This window comes from Callorhinus ursinus, unplaced genomic scaffold, assembly GCF_003265705.2.
Source record: "Callorhinus ursinus isolate GAN/ISIS: 27379988/994484 unplaced genomic scaffold, GSC_fseal_2.0 scaffold2, whole genome shotgun sequence".
NCBI lineage: Eukaryota > Metazoa > Chordata > Mammalia > Carnivora > Otariidae > Callorhinus > Callorhinus ursinus.
The window spans coordinates 71349538-71367581 of NW_027397064.1; the positions used below are offsets into that span (position 1 = coordinate 71349538).

The window sequence follows — 18044 nt, forward strand, 5'->3', positions numbered from 1 at the left end:
ACATCGCGTCTACTCATGATTCATAGAGCAGAGTCAGTCACACAGTCTCATCTGCCTGAAGGGGGGCTGGTAACTGTAGGAGCGCAGACATGTTTGATCGTCAATGTCCATGCCAGACAGAGTATTACAATTCAGTCATCTTTATAGTCAGTAAATTTGCCGAAGTTTGAGCTTATATAAGTCAGAAAAGCTTCCTCATGGCAGAGACCACTGTTTTCTCCTCATCTCCGATAATGCATATGCTAAGCATCATGTCAAAGGCATTCAGTGTGGTTATCGCAGTGCTTGTTCTGCCTTGCACAAAACTAGAGCCTTTTCTAGTTCCCACAGGGAGAAGGAAGGGAATAGGAGGGAAAGACTACAAACCCTCTAATTCCACAACTATTTTACTGCTTTAATATCCACCAACCCCATTATTCCTATTATAGGAATAATGAATAAAGAATATCCACCAACCCCATTATTCCTATTATAGTCTACCATATTTAATTGTAATACTTGAGGTCTTTTTAAAGTGACTTTTTTTAGTTTGGCTTTGCCAGAAGGGTTATTTTATACAGCAGTCTTTTCCCCTAATTTCCCTCCTCCTGCATGTTTCACTCATTTCTTTTTCTATTTAAGGAAGGAATTAGGTCTCGATATTTCTATTTTGTATAGATATCTTACCTACATAGTTATTTTAGAAGCAGAATTTGAGCCATTTACAAGCAAATTGAAATTAAATTCTTCCTAATGTTAATAATTTTGTGTATATGAAAGAATATGTAACATATATGTAAAGTTTAAAGTATAATAATGAAGTGAAAATCAGTGAATTCGCTACTAATTTTAAAAAATAGAACAAAGATCCCTTACTCCTCTGAGAGATTACTATGATGATTATTTATTATTACTTCACTTTTATTTAGGAGAAAATATATATATATTTAGGTATAATTATATGTATATGTATACTCACACTAAAAATATATTGCTTACTTTTCTGTAATTATGAAACATATTATTGAAACTTACTGTAGATATTCTTCTTAATTTCTTTTCACTTTAATTTATAGATGTAGCTATAATCTGTTCATTCTCATATCAGTGCAGTAATCCATTATATGGCTAGAGTACAATTTTTCTTCTATTGTTGATTGTCCGGTGTGATTTTAACATTTTTAAACAATGCTGCTATATATATGCATGTGGGGGGGGGGAAATGTCTTCGAGTATAAAACTGTAGAATCTTTTGGGATGTCTGCATAGATGATTATATCTCCAAATAATGAGAGTTCTGGGACCAATCCTCAAGCCTTTTCTTTACTTCTTACTTTAGTTTCCAGGACTTCCAGTATAGTGTTGCTTGAAAGTTGATAGTGGACATCTGTGTTTTACTTCATAAAATTTTGTATATTTCTCCTTTCAGTATGATACTTGCTGTAGGTTTTGTTGTCAAAACTTTAATCAGGTTACACAAAAACTGAATTTGTTTTGATAAAAGCTTTCTTCCTACCTATGAGGTGAAGATACGGCCTCTCTACTTTCTCGTCTCATAATGTGATAAATTGCATTTATAAATTTTCCACTGTTAAACCAATCATACATTCCTAGAATAGACCTAAGTAGTCATTTTTTATGTGATCAATTTTTTACATTGCTGATATAAACAATTTTTGTTCATTTTCGTCCAGTATTTAATTCTATTTTGTTTTGTATTAACCCCATGTATTAGATACTGGTGCAATGTTATACCAGTATTATTTGTTTAAACTTAAGAACATGTTTATCATTTTCTTTGTTCAACATTCTTTTTTGCTTCTCAAAGCTTCCTTCTAAGGTCATTTTCTGATTTCCTGTTGTGCATTTCTTAAATGTATTTTATTTAAATTGTTTTTTTAGAAGGACCTAGAAGTGATGAGTAGTGATGTTGAGCATCTTTTCATGTGTCATTCTAGGTCATTAATTCTTCTAGGTCATTAATTCTAACATCTAATGTTTTGATGGGTTTGATTTTACCATTTGTTGTTTCATTTGATTCTTGCTTATGATACTTTATTTTCTCCTGTCTTGTGAATTTTTGTTTTGAGCTTAGGTTTACTATGACATTTTAAGGCCTGGGCTTGATTTTTTCCTTACCAAGAGTCAAGATTTAGATAATTTTCTTTACAAAATTCCTTGTAAGACTGATTCATCCCTATAGTCAGGACTTTGGAAACATCTTGACTTGATACCTTCTGGGTACTTTGGCTGCATTTTCTATCTTTTACATGTGGTTCATCAATTCTGAAGTTCTAGACTATGAGATCAGCTGATGTCACCAGAGTGGCCACTTGCTTCAGTGATTTCTTATATCTCTCTGGATTCATGCATTCTCATTGTTTTCCCCTCTGAGTATTTATCTTATTTATTGAGCAGTTCATTTATACTGTTTTTTTTTAATTCAGAAGTTTTGATATTTACACCTAGATCATTATTTTATTATGGCATAATTTAAATGTTAAAATGCACAAATCTCAATATACAGCTTGATGAATAACAAAAAAAGTATGCGCATATGTACTTACCATCCAGATCAAGCAATTCACAACTCATCCCATATCCCTTTTTTCTTTCATGTCCCTTCTCAGAAGATTTTAAAAGATAGCTACTCTACCATATTCCCAGAAATCAGTGGATTGAATTTTCAATTAAAAGTTAGTCTCCATAAGGTTAGTGTGTGTGTGTGTGTGTATGTGTGTGTGTGTTGACTGGATTTTTAAAGAGGTTTGGTCCTGATCTTCCGATACCATTTTAAGTTTACTGTTTCTTCACTAGAACTTAGCATCAATTCCTGGGTTTGTGGTTAGGCTTCTCTCGGACTATGTTTGTGTGACTAGCTAAAGCGTTTAATATTTTTCTCTCTTAAAGGCACTCCGAGTCATGGGGAGAATAATGCGGGAGTGTTGGTATGCCAATGGGGCAGCCCGCTTAACGGCCCTTCGTATTAAGAAGACTATCTCTCAACTTTGTGTCAAAGAAGACTGCAAAGCCTAATGATGATAATTGTGTTAAAAAGAAATCTCTCACAGCTTTTTTTTTCTCATTTTCCCTCTTTATGTGAATGTTTTTACCTTTTTTTGGTTGTCGTTCTACCTCAAAGATAATGCAGTACAGTATTTAAGAGCTCAAATGCAGCATGGAAAAAATAACTCTGAAGTCAAGCATAGGCAGGAACTGACTTCATCCCATCTCTGTGTTGTCTTTAATTTTATTTTGAAAAGCACCACATCAATTCATCTTTTTATTTAATAAGAAAGATATTACAAAAATGTAAAATAAGCTACATAAAACTAATACAAGTCATTAAGGTTTTATTTTACTTGAATCAAGAGCACATGAATGAAGAAAAAGAAATGTAAAAGCATTTTTTTTCTGAGATGAAAACACCTTCATTAAAAAATGTGAACTAGAGCACGTTATATCTCAACAGAATTTTAGATTATATAATTTGCTGTTTTCTTTTTGTTTGTTTTTTTTTAATTAAGAAGGATCTTTGAAAAAGATACATATTGCCCTGAACTTTAGTGTCTGAAACACTTAAAAGGGGAACCTCTCAGCTGGAAGATGGAAGTGAGGTCCGAGTAGCCACTGACTTGGCCTCCCCTCTTCCTGCTGTCTTGTTCTTCATAATCCACCACCACAGCAACCCCTGAAGCAGTATGAAAGCCACTACCGTTGTTACTTCCTCTCATTTACAAAGGAAACATCCAACAGCTTGAAACATTGAGAAATCCCGCAAGTCACATACCTAGTGGTGGAGCTGGCTCTAGGTCCAAATCTTGTGATAACCCACACAATGTAAACTTAGCTAGTTTCCTACTTTCCCGTTAATTCCCATATAGCACTTTTCTTCCTATGCAGAAACAACAGCTTTCATGATGGTATTCGTGGTTTAGTCAGACAGAAGACCAATTGGGTCATTTTGTACAATCATAATGGACCTGCCTGAATTCTGAGGACAATATCCCTTGACATTTTCCTCATAGAAATTTCATAGTCTGCCTATTTGTTAGAGAAATATTAATGTTTTCTGAATACTTCCAGAGATTAATCAGGCATAAAGATCCATTGTTGGAAGGGGTCTTTAAGATTTATTTCAGAGGTCCCCACTACTTTTGTACATACACACTTAGAGGGAGGAGGAAGTAGAAGATATTTTGAGAAAAAATAAGAGAACTCTTCAGTAACTGTAAATAGCTATTTCCCTACCCTTTCAAAATGAGCCAGTAGATGCAAAAGAAGGCTCATGATACTTTTGCCTTTATTCTACTTCTCAAGATTCTGAATAATACATGGAACATTGAATCTTTCTTTCAAATCTGTAATTTTGTTTGGGTGAAGAGGATTTAACATGGTATCTTTTGTTGTTCTAAAACACTGTTTCCTAAGCTCTATTCCTTAGAACATTCTTCTGGTGAGATGTTCCAAGACCGAAAGCATTCTTTGATAGATTCTTAGAAAGTGATAGTGCACATTAGCGTATCATGTGCTTTGAGGAATCTAGCAGTAAAGAAATGTTGAGTTTCTTTGAATTAGATTTCCCAAGTTATTTGACCAAGGAACCCTTTTATTAAGAGGAGGGGAAACCTTTTTACTATCCCACATTTCAGTGTTCTACAAAGCATAACTTGGGCAACAGTGTTTGAAAGGATATATCAATGTATTTTCATGCAGATCACAATGTAGTGACTGTAGTTCATTTTGCTATGGAAATACGTTACTGAACCCATCTTCATTTGACTGGGATGAGATATGGAAGGCAAATATCTGACAGCTGGGGTGCTCTTACCAATGCAGTCATCCATTCATTAAATAAGATAGAGGACCCCATATCTTCATTGCCACAATATTAGGGCCAATAGAGAAAAGATGGATAGGTTCTGCCCTCAGAGATTTTAAAGATTAATTTGGAAATGGGGACCAGGATGTAGGTGTCGGTTAGGGGGAAGGAAATAAATTGACAAAGTAGGGAGTCTTGAATTCCATATGACAGTGGGTTCTGGAAGTTACTTTCAATTTGCAAAACATTTAGAAGGTATCTTTATTAGGCTATTGCAGACAATCTAAATTATATAAGCAGTTTTTTAAAATGCATATGTGAAAGAATTTTAAAAAGAGCTTACGTGAAGGGGTGATCTTGCTTATGCTTGTTATCGTGACTTCTCGTGGATTGTTTTTGAAAATATGAGAATGAAATTATTTATTTACTGTGGTTGTACTATAGTTAAATGGCTGTTCAAATAAATAAGGATAATATTTCCTGTTTTATTCACTAATGTTGGGTGAATATACTTATTTAAGTTTTGAAAGAATGTTTTAACATCTCCATTTTCCTCGACACTATGTTTTATAATTTACTTGGGTGTGTCCAAATAGAACTCCATATTTTTATTGGTTCAACTTTTACTCTAGAGAAATCTGTACATTTTGAGATGTTTTTCTTGTTTTCGTCTTAGTTTACTGTAACTTCTGACTAGTCTTACATCTTACTTACCAAACACACGTCTTAAAAAAAGAGGTAGGTTAACAAAAATGATAAAAAGTTAAAAGTTCTAATTTTTCTTAACTCCAAACATGATTATAAATAGAAAATGCTCACAAGAACAGGGTAAAGTTTAGAGCATAAAACAAATTTATTGTATATACCTATACTGTTAAACTTCATATTATTTGTTTTTGATGGAGTATCATCGTGTAATATTTATTTCTTTTGAATTGTGTTGTAAGCAAAAAATATTCTTATGCTCAATGTGTCAGTGTTCTTTGCTCCTTTCAAATATTTTGACTTTGGGTATAATACAAAGCTTGGGAAATTGCTATTTATGAAATGTCAGTACTGTATAAAGTGGTGATGGGGTTTCTATGCAACATCACTTTTTAAAATAAGAGAAACATTATTTGTTGTCAATATTACAGCATGAACTTGTTGCCTTTAAGCTACACGTTCAAGTGTGTAATTGGTACGAATTCTGTTGTGTGCTTTCTTCTCTGTCTAAAATATTTGGCATGTCACATCTAGAATTCTTAATTTATGTTCTGACTTGAAAGTTAAGTGAAACATGACTGTGTCGTGCACTATTTTAAGCATAGCACTTGCTTTTCATCTTTATACTTTCAATTAACTTTGCATTTTAAATTTTCATGATTGTATGAAAATAGTAACCTGGTTGCAGTGTCTGAAGACTTCAAAATCAGCTTTTATTTTAAAATGAAGATCTACAATAGATTCATTAGGTTACAAGTTCCATAAGAATTTATCATTCTTAATACTTCTACTTTAGTAGCATTATTAAACAAAACTACTACTGTGCTGGAATTTTGCCACCATGTGACTTACTGGGGCAGAGAAAACTCAGGGCTGTCTTAGAGTTTACACAACAATACCAGGGAACCTACTGAGCAAATCATCTGAAAGCAGGGAGCCCACATTTGCTGTTTTATGAAGTTCAACTTAAAATTGCTTAGCAGGGAATACTTTCTGATTATTTATTTAAAATATATATGGAGTTTTTTTTTTTAAGATTTTATTTATGAGAGAGAGACAGAGAGCACGAGTGGAGGGGAGAGGCGGAGAAGGAGAAACAGACTCCCTGCTGAGCAGGGAGCTAAATGCAGGGCTGGATCCCAAGACCTTGAGATCATGACCTGGGCAGAAGGCAGATGCTTAACCATCTGAGCCACCCAGGCGCCCTGGAGACGTTTTTTTTTCAATAAGTTTATTTAAAGTATGGATATGGGATTTTATTTCCCATCAGGAAATTGAGAAAGTAACAGTAACGAGTGAGTCAAGTTGATGGCGGTTGATTTCTTCAATAAGCATCCCTTTAAGTAAATGTACAAATACAGCATTTTAGGTTACTTGGAAATATTTAAGAATTCACATCTTAAAATGATGTCAGTATGGTTTTCAAAGATATTCTAAATTCTTTTCTTTTGTGAAACCTGCTCCTACTGTGTTTGACACCTCTCTGTATTAGCTCCCTCCATGAGGTAATACCTAATGGGACTTGATGCACTATTTAGTGAAGACAGTCATCCCTTTGCTTCTGATGGCTTCTTTTATACAGAAGAAAATATGTTGGTTGGAATACAAAAGTTTTGTTAATAATGTTAATATTAAATAGAATTTCCATAGGCAGTTTTTCAAAGTGTGTCAATGCATTTTTTCCAATATTTGACACCCTTTTTTCTCTCTAGCTTTGCTTTTAGGTTTCATTGTCTTTCTCACCTCCTTTTAAAATATTCCCTGTCTTCCAAAATTATATTTAGTCCGTAATTTTAAAAAGCAACTAGATATCATTTGGCTAAATCGTTCTAATATTTAGCCTTCTAATGAAAGAGAATCCCTTGGTGGTCTAAGTTATTTTAGATGTGTCACAGACAAAAACAAAAACCAGAATTTTGGAAATTGTAAAGAATGTAAGAGGTTTTATAATTTAATTCCCATATTTTATAGATGGTGAAACCAAGGATCAAAGATTAGGTGACTGCTCCTTATTAGCAGAACTGACAGGGAAACCCAATGGTGACATCCACCACAGGGCCCTACCATAGTCAACATTTGCTAATTAAAAAATAATTAGCGTGCGTCTAAACCTATTGAATGTATACTGGTAGAATGCATCATTTGACGGTGTTGATCAAATCTCACTTCTCTCTCTCTTTTTTTTTTTCTGCTGAAATAATTTGCTCACTCATGGTGAGGTCCGTGAGAATTAAAACAGGCCAGGAAAAAGTTGTAAAACAATTGTCAAGCTAGGTAGGCAACCACTGAAGTGCTGAATAAAATTTAGGAATTGTGAGAATGTAGAATTTCTTTGCGCAAGTCACAAGTAACGATGAGACACTTCATGCCTCTTCTTGTCCCCTTTCAGTAAGGATTGTTCTTTTTATGCCTGGGAATGGAAGCGAGAGACGATTGGTCACTGAATCTCAGACCATGGTTAGTAGCATATTGTCTTCTCTCTTTTCAGTTTCTCATTAGTTTATCTTTTGCATTCATTTTCTTTCCACACATTAAAAAAAAAAAAGACATCTTTGCCGGATATCATCATCAGTTCCAATCACTCTAATTCCCGTTCTTCTAGTCTTCTAGCCCATGTTCAGATTGCTCCACAGTGAACTTCCTGGCAAGATTTTAATTTGCCATACCCACGTGTGAGAGGTTTCGTCTTGTGCCTTTTCCAGTGATTTTTCATTTGGCACAATGAAGAGAGGATTTGTTAATGGCAGAGATTTTCTTTTACATTTTAAAAAGACAACTAGTCTAGTTACATTCTCACTTTTAGCTAACATATAAGAAAAGTCTACTTTTGCCTTAATGCTAAATTCCACTTCAGAGATGATGACTTGGACAGAGAATGTAAAATTTTTGTCTCCTAATGTGATTGCTAAATTTATTTCTGCTGTTTCATACAATTGCTTTGTTTTGCTTTGGTCGTCTTTTAAAACTAAGCTGTTATGGCACATGGTTTGTAACATAAGATTGTATCGAAATTAAGTAATCATCCCCATTTTAAACTCCCTCAGTTAAGAACTTCCAGGGTACTTATTAATTCAGTTGTAGATTAACACAACATTTGGGAGAACATGTACACTGTCTCATCCTAGTTTTTAATATATTCAGATAGGATTATATTTTCTTACCACTGGTCCCCGTTATTATACAAGAAAATTTTCTCTGCAGATCTAACAGTTTTAACTGCAAGATTTGTATCATGGGCTACATGAGCCTGAATGTTAACAGAACCACTAAGAATCTGAATGTATTAGGAAACTGGCCTTCTACTGAGTGTTACCAGATCCAGCTTGGTGTGTGGCACTCTGCAATAGTACTTTCCCCTGAGGGGCAGATAAGAGCTGAAATCTAACCTGCCATTGGCTCCTCAACTCAATATTTTTATATTTTTCAGAAAAGCATCTTACATGATGTTTATCTACAGGAAAAGCATCCTGCTTATACAACCTCAGAAAATGAGAATTAAATTTTCAAAATGCTTGTTGACATCTGCAAATTGACTAGAGAACCTAGGGAAAAAATTCTGTAGATTTTCATCCTAGCATTTCCAGGAGAGCAAAAGAGATTGTGTGTTTATTCTGTCGATTTAATTTTTCAACCCAGATAATCTGCAGCAAGACACATGGGCCCTCATTTAGTATCTCTGTTGAGTTGTCTTTCCTTGTGCAAGCCTGTTCATTGACTTTGCCTATAAAGAGCTAACTACATGCTTAAATTCTGTCTAACTAATGTAGGTATAAAATGAGATTTATCAGTATCTCCATTTCCTTCAATAGGTTAATGTAAGTAATTAAATATTTTCCAATAATCCAACTCTTTTTTCCTATTTATATGAGGTATGTTTGGCCCAAAATATTAAATTCTAGTTTGTTTCCACAGTGACCAGTGTCAAGATCTTGTACACTTCTGAACATAGACTGGAGAAAATTATTCTAACTTAATCTGTATTTCAGCTTTTAAAATGTCCTAAATACAGAAAATTAGATTCATATCTCAAAAAAAAAAGGAATTTTGGATTGACTTTCAAAGTACTAATACTAATTATACTTTTCTTTTGGTAGTGTGACTTTTCTTATACCTAAGAACATATTACAAATGTCAAAACCATTGCATTTTGACATTGCAAAACATGCCTTGAACTCTTGAACTACTGTAAAAAGAATCACTGTTGTAAAGACTTATTGTAAGCTGGCTGATACTCATAGGTATGTAAAAAGATATTACCCTTCAACCGACAGACCCAAATGAATGTATATAAGGAATATGAAGAAATAAATTAGGTTTTAAAATGAGAATTGGGCAATAAATTGTATAAAAAATGCAGATGGCAATTTCAGTAGTTACAATTTTAATTATTGAAGCTGAAGAGAATTCCAAATTCCAAAGAGAAAAGAATGATATTCAGATGCTTCATTAACTTCTAGTCTATGGAAATACGCATTTTGTAGTAATACATATACTTATTTTCTTTAGAAATAATAGTGTTTTAGAATTTAGTAAGAACTCAGTGATAGCCTTCATACCAAAATGTTTAACTACCAACAGCAAGTCATAAGAGTATTTATTTTAAAGCTTTTTAAATATCATTGCATAACTTTCAGCTGCCTCCAATGTAAATACTTATCTGCCTAAATGTTATATTTTTATGTATGCATTTCTGAATATGTATTGTTTTGTAAATTGGCAAAGTTAATAAATCAATCACTCCTTGCACTTGTTTTTGTGAAGCATATAGAGCTCTATTTTAAATAAAAAGAAAATGTGTCATATTTTGGTTTCTTTGTTCTATTACTTTAAAATTGTCTTTATAGGGGCACCTGGGTGGCTCAGGTCTGCCTTTGGCCCAGGTCATGATCCAGGGGTCCTGGGATTGAGCCCCGCATCGGGCTCCCTGCTCCGCGGGAAGCCTGCCTCTCCCTCTCCCACTCCCCCTGCTTGTGCTCTCTCTCGCTGTCCCTCTCTCTCTGTCAAATAAATAAATAAAATCTTTTAAACAAATAAATAAAATTGTCTTTATATTTGCATGTAGTAAATGGAGGGGTTATGGAAATTCAAATGTTGCCTCCAATGGGCACTGGACTTTTTCTTCCTTTCTTTCTGGAAGAAGCACTTGCTTCTTCAATAGCCATTTCTCTATGTGCAACTTAGCGCAATAGTCTTTGTCCTATTTTTCCTGTAGAGTAACCATGCCTTGTACTTATTTAAACGTTTATTAAAAGACTTTTGGGTAGGCCTGCTCTCAAGCCAAACATAGCTTCCTTCCTATTCAGATAAAATCCTCACCACTCATGTGGTGTCTAAGCACCTTCAGGATATGGGACCTGACAACTTCTTTGCCTTGATTTCTGGTCTCCCCCCCACCTCCAGCCCCACCTGCTCTCTAGTTTTTTGCTCCTTGCTATTCCTTGAACTTGCAATCCAGCTGCTTGTCCCAGGGGATTTTTCTATTCCCTCTGCCTGGACTGTCCTTCCTGCAGATAGTTGTATGGTGTAGGTCTCTGTCAGAATACCATCACACAAAATGAGCCTTTTTTTGCCATGCTTTCTAGAGTAGCACCCTTTATCATTCACTGTCCACTTAGCCTGTTTTATTTTTCTTTATATACTTTACATTAACTGGCATTATATTATACCATATACCTTGAGCACTAATATTAGGGATCTTTGCACTGAAGTTTGAAGATGTAATTTTAAAACACGAAGAATTCTATATTATGCGCTGTGAGAAGTACTCTGTGGCACTCATTACCCACCCATTCCTTCCCCCATGTCTGTAATAAACCCAATCAAGAATAGTTTATCCAAATTCATAGTGGCTCTTGTAGCATGACATGATGAGAAAATTAGGTTGTGTGGATTATACTTTCAACCCTACAAAGTTGGGTGTTTTCTGGGCCTTAGTGTAGAGAGGCAAAATACTGCATTGGTTTTATTTTTGGTATGGATTCTTCATTTTTTTTTCACGTCGAGGGCAATTTTATTCATGTGTCCTCGTTGCATTACATAGATACGAACCAGACTCACACTCAAATATTCTTCCCCAACAATCATTGAGTCAGGTTCTCATTTGGCTTCATGATTACCTTCTTCTTGGAGTTGTAGAGAAAAGCAAAATATTTATCTTCTGTCAATCTGGATTGTGAAACCCATGCCTGAAATAAGACAAATACTTCCGATTCAGCAGGCCTGGTAGTAGTGGGTTTTTTCAGTTGTAACTTTGTGATAACCTCTCAGTATTTTTATTTTTTAACACTAATGTGTACAAAAATTGATGAACATTCACAATGATGAAATAATTTACTTAACGAGTGAACTTAAAAGTGGATGGTCAACTTTTATTCCCGTAGGATAGATTCCTTGAGATTGGGGGATAACGAAATCCAGTCTATTTTATGGGGTGTTCTGCAGGTGCAATTTTAAGGAAATGCTCTATAACTTTGATCATATGTTGTGGTTAAAGAGAGTATTTGAACTTTGAATAGTTTCTTTAAAATCTATTTAATGAGAAAAACTTTTCTATAGAGAAGTTTTTTTTTGTTGTTAATGCTGTGTGTAACAAAATTGTAATTACCATCAATCACTCCTATAGTTAAAATAGCTTCAAATTCTTTCCCTCGCAAGTGTTAGTCGACAAATCTTTATCAAACGTTGCTGCAAAGTGCATGGTATCATTGCAGTTATTGTAGGTGCTACTAAGAAAACAACATGCTCCTGCATTTCAGAAGATAATCTAAGGAACACAAGGCACGCACACAAATAGCCTATCTAACCTTAGAAGCTAGTAACAGAAGAGATGTCATAAGGAAGAAAGTTACTAAGGCTGAGTGTGGGTACAGACATTAAATGATAGCAAAGACACAGAAATGAGGTATGAGTTAGGTTGGAATATTCAAGAAAAGTAAGGAGTTGATGCTGTAGGATGGGAAAGATTTTTGTTAAGTGAAACAGACAGAGAAGTCCCTTGTAGGAAAAAAATGTCTGAAACAAAGGCAGGAATGCTCAAGGCACTGAATAACCTACAGGAGTAGAACGGAGGGTTTTTATAAGGTTTAGATTACAGCATTTCAACTTGATCTTGCCTTTGAGGGAGACTGAAGGTTTTAAAGTAGCAATGATAATGGGATGTTGGGACAGGCATACCTTGAAGATACTGTGGGTTCGATTTCAGACCACTGCAATAAAGCAGATACCATAATAAAATGAGTCAAAGGAATTTTTTGGTCTCCTAGTACATATAAAAGTTATGTTTACACTATACTGGAGTCTCTTGAGTGTGCAATAGTATTATGTCTAAAAAAAACAATGTAAATATCTTAATTGAAAAATACTTTGTTGCTAAAAAATGCTAACCATCATCTGAGCTTCCAACAAGTCCTAGCTTATGACTGCAAATCACCATAACACATATAATAATAATGAAGAACTCTCAAATATTGCAAGAATTATCAAAATGCATCACAGAAGCACAAAATGAGCAAATGCTGTCGGGAAACTGGCACCGATAGACTCGCTTAACACAGAGTTGCCACCAAACCTTCAATTTGTAAAAAGCACAATATCTGTGAAGTGCAATAAAGTGAAGCACAATAAAACAAAGGTGTGCCTGTATTTAATAAAGGGATTTAAAATGTTACCTTCTTAGGAGATATAGCAAAGAGACTTGAAGATTCCTCCATTATCCTTCCTCCTCAATTGGAGGATATTTAGAGATAGCAGACAGGTGAAGAATTTTAAGATGAGCTGCACAGTTGGTGTGATGTAGGTGTCTTTATATGGTGCTTTTTTCCTACTCTTTCGTGTGTCTTAAAAGTAGACTATATTCACAAGGAAGATAAAAAAGAAATGAAAGATTATGAAAGATCTCATCCTTACGAATTTAGTTTTATTGCAAATATGAATTTTTTAACACACACAGACACAAATCATTTAAAAAGGTCTTCCTCGTAATTCCGTCTCCACATGAAAAATTTCTGGGTGCCACTGAACTGTGTGCAGTCCATCTAAAATATAATCAAATTGGGTTTAGAAATACTAATGGTGATTTCATAGAAGAAACCTTGCTTCAGCAACTTAGGAAATTACGCTTGATTTTCTTTTGAGTGTTACTCAATTGTGCTTGAAATTGTTCGTTTGAACTCTTCTAAACAAGAGGCAAGTGGTTAAATGTGGGCACTGTTTAACATTTACACGAAACATTCCAAACACAATGCACTTTTGCCCTTTGAATGTCAACCAGCTTTCTTCTCTCTCATAGTCTGTCCTTCCTTGGCCGTTTGATTTGACCTCACTACATCCCTGAAAGGAGAATTGGTTCAAAAGTAGTTACCTGCTAGGAAGCCTTAGGCTATTTTTATAATCTTCCAGCTATAGCTTTTAACGTGGCAACTGCTGGTTACTGAAGCAGTTTAAGAAAAAGGAACTGCTGAGTTTGCCTTTTTTTTTTTTTTTCTTAAATAGTAAAACACAAGGTGACACAGAGATATAAGTGAACCAGAACAGGGAAATTGAGCTGAGTTTTCTGCACAGAGCGAAAGCAAGACTGCAAAACACATTTCAATTCTATACCGCAATCAAGATCTTTGCTTTTATATAATACGGAAACTAGTTCATGAAATGTACTTTTCTCTAAGTCAGCTTTTCCTTTCTCAGAAATACATGGGTGATATCATAAACTTCTTACTGAGAATCCATTTGCTACAAAGTACTTAGTAAATACCCCCAATTTACAGTCAGGTAGGAAGATGACATTCAGAGACACAGACCTGGCTGTTTCTTTATTTCTTCTTTCTTTCCTGAAACAAACTTTTGTAGACATAGGGAACCACTTTCTGTCCCCATCTCCTTTCTGCCCGTTCACTCCCTCCATCCACCGCAGTGAAACTTTTGCTCTCATTACTTTTCTATCTGCCTTCTCTGTGCTCACAAATGACATTCTATAGCTTAGGGCATCATTAATTTATCATAATCTACCTTTAATGTTGTCATATCATGTTATGTATAATGTAAGAATTTTACAAAACACTTTCTCATTTTCTCCCTCTTGTCCTTTGAGTTTTTGTTGTGCAATTTACTTTTATATGTTATAATTTCACTATATATTGAATGAATTTCTTCTATAAACTTGAGTTATATTTTAAATAAGTTACATTTAAAAGTTTAACTTTTGTTTTTTAAGATTTTATGTATTTATTTTGAGGGGGTGGAGGGGCCCAGAGGGAGGCAGAGGGACAAGCAGACTCCCCACTGAACACAGAGCTGGACACGGGGCTTGATCTCACCACCCTGGGGTCATGACCTGAGCGGAAACCAAGAGTCAGCTGCTTAACCAACTGAGCCACCCAGGTGCCCCCAGATTTGAGTTTTAATCTGATATTATGTTCTTCAGGCAGAAGATTTTCTTTTAACATTTCTTATACAGCACCAAATTTCCTCAGCTTTTGTTAATCTGTGAATACATTTTCTTGTCGAAGAATATTTTCATTGGACATAGAATTCTAAATTAAGTTTCTTTTTTTGTTTGTGAGTCTTTTTTGTCAACGCTTTAAAGTCATTGTTTTGTTATCTCCCTGTTTGCGTTGTTTCTGATAAGAAGGTCACCATTAATTCTTGTTTTCCTGTGTTGTGGCCTTTTTCTGCTGTCCTAAGATTTTCTCTTTTCACAGGTCTTTGGCAATCAGATTATGATGGGTCTTGGTGTAGTTCTTTATTTTTATTCCGCTTTTGTTTCAGTGAATTTCTTGAATCTACATGTGTACAATTTTCACTGAATCTGGGAAATTTCTGATTCCCACAATTTCTTCAGAAGTTTTCTACCCCACGAACTGTCTTTTCTTTTATAGAGAATTTCAAATACATGTATACTAGGTGTCTTGGCATTGCTCTGTTAACAGTTTCTATTTGTTTTTTTCCTGCTGTTTTCTTTCTCTCTGTGCTTCAACTTCATTTATTTTGATTGCTTGTGACTTCAAGTTCATTACTCCTTTCCTTTGCATTTTTCAATCTCCTGGTACACCCTCCTGGTGAAATTTTCATTTCAAATATTATATTTTTCACCTCTAGAAGTATCGTTTAGATCTTTTTTATATCCTATCTTTTCTCATTATTTTCATGTGTACTTTTAGTCCTTAAGTCCTATAATACTGTTATGAAGTCTTTGTCTTCCTCTAGGCCTGTTTTTATGAATTGCCTTTTCTCTTGTTTTGGATCATATTTTCCTTACTTGCATGTCTAGTATTTTTTTATTAGATGCTGGACATCATATAGTTGCATTATTGAGTGTCTGGATTTTATTGTCATTTTTCCCCTGGAGATTTGAAGTGTGATTTAGAATAGTTTTATTCTTTCTAGTCTTGTTGTTTTAACATTTGTTAAGGTTAGGTCTAGAGTAGCCTAATCCTAGGGCTAGTGAGGATTGTTTGTTCTAGTTCTGCGAAAAATGCTCTATCATTTTGATCAGGATTACACTGGATGTATAGGTTGCTCTGGGTAGTATAGACTTTTTAACAATGTTTGTTCTTCCAATCCATGAGCATGGAATGATTTTTCATTTCTTTGTGTCTTTTTCATTTATAAGTGTTCTATAGTTTTAAGCATATAGATCTTTTATCGCTTTGGTTAGGTTTATTCCTAGGTATCTTATGGTTTTTGGAGCAATTGTAAATGGGATCAATTCCTTGATTTTTCTTTCTGCTGCTTAATTATTGGTGTATAGAAATGGAACAGAATTCTGTATGTTGATTTCATATCCCGTGACTTTGCTGAATTCATGTATCAGGTCTAGCAATTTTTGGTGGCCTTTCAAGTTTTCTACATAGAGTATCATGTCATCTACAAATAATGAAAGTTTGACTTCTTCCTTGCAGATTTGGATGCCTTTTATTTCTTTTTGTTGTCTGATTGTTGAGACTAGGATTTCCAGTAATATGTTGAACAACAGTGGTGAGAGTGGACATCCCTGTTGTGTTCTTGACCTTAGGGGAAAAGCTCTCAATTTTTCCCCATTGAGGATGATATTAGCTGTGGGTCTTTTGTATATGGCTTTTATGATGTTGAGGTATATTCCTTCTATCCCTACTTTCTTGAGGGCTTTTATCAAGAAAGGATGCTGTATTTTGTCAAATGCTTTTTCTTCATCTATTGAGAAGATCATATGGTTCTTATCCTTTCTTTTATTTATGTGGTGTATCACGTTGATTGATTGTGGATATTGAACCACCCCTGAAGCCCAGGAATAAATCCCACTTGATCGGGCGCCTGGGTGGCTCAGTTGGTTTGGGCGACTGCCTTCGGCTCAGGTCATGATCCTGGAGTCCCGGGATCGAGTCCCGCATCGGGCTCCCTGCTCAGCAGGGAGTCTGCTTCTCCCTCTGGCCCTCTTCCCTCTCGTGCTCTCTATCTCTCATTCTCTCTCTCTCAAATAAGTAAATAAAATCTTTAAAAAAAATCCCACTTGATCATAGTGAATAATCCTTTCAATGTACTGTTAAATTTGATTAGCTAGTATCTTGTTCAGAATTTTTGCATCCATGTTCATCAGGGATATTGGTCTGTAATCCTCCTTTTTAGTGGGATTTTTGTCTGGTTTGGCGATCAAGGTAATGCAGCCATCATAGAATGAGTTTGGAACTTTTTCTTCCATTTCTATTTTTTGGAGCAGTTTCAGAAAAGTAGGTATTAATTCTTCTTTAAGTGTTTGGTAGAATTCCCCTGGGAAGCCATCCAGCCCTGGACTTTTGTTTGTTGGGCGATTTTTGAATACTGATTCAATTTCTTTGCTGGTGATGGGTCTTTTCGGGTTTTCTATTTCTTCTTGTTTCAGTTTTGGTAGTTGATATGTTTCTAGGAACTTCTCTCTTTCTTCCAGATTGCCCAGGTTTTTGGCACATAATTGTTCATAATAGTCTCTTATAATTGTATTTCTGTGGTGTTGGTCGTGCTCTCTCCTCTTTCATTCGTGATTTTACTTATTTGGGATCTTTCTCTTTTCCTTTTGATAAGTCTGGCTGGGGGTTTATCAATTTTGTTAATTCTTTCAAAGAACCAGATCCTAGTTTCATTGCTCTGTTCTACTGGTTTATTATTATTATTATTATTATTTCTTTATCATTGATTTCTGCTCTAATCTTTATTATTTCTCTTTTTCTGCTGCTTTTGAGCTTTATTTACTGTTCTTTTTCCAGCTCCTTTAGGTGTAAGGTTAGGTTGTATATTTGACACTTTTCTTGCTTCTTGAGGAAGGCCCTGTATTGTTATGTACTTCCCTATTAGGACCACCTTTGCTGCATCCCAAAAGTTATGGACCATCGTGTTTTCATTTTCATTTGCTTCTATGTGTTTTTTAATTTCTTTCTTTTTATTTCTTTTTATTTGTTTATTTGAGAGAGAGAGAGAGAGAAACAGAATGAGAGGGGATAGGGTCAGAGGGAGAAGCAGGCTCCCCGCTGAGCTGGAAGCCCAAAGTGGGACTCCATCCCAGGACTCCAGGATCATGACCTGAGCCAAAGGA

The 18044-nt window shown here is 35.0% G+C and overlaps 1 protein-coding gene across 5 annotated transcripts in view; it reads left to right on the forward strand.

The window, feature by feature from the left end:
* ACVR1C (activin A receptor type 1C) overlaps positions 1-10310 on the forward strand; it is a 129036-nt gene extending 118726 nt beyond the window's left edge. For all 5 annotated transcript variants that reach the window (XM_073883904.1, XM_073883903.1, XM_073883896.1 and 2 more), the window contains one exon: positions 2890-10310. In XM_073883904.1, the coding sequence (XP_073740005.1) occupies positions 2890-3015 (126 nt within the window). In that variant the 3' untranslated portion in view covers positions 3016-10310. The remainder of the gene's footprint in view (positions 1-2889) is intronic.
* The last annotated feature ends 7734 nt before the right edge of the window (positions 10311-18044 follow it).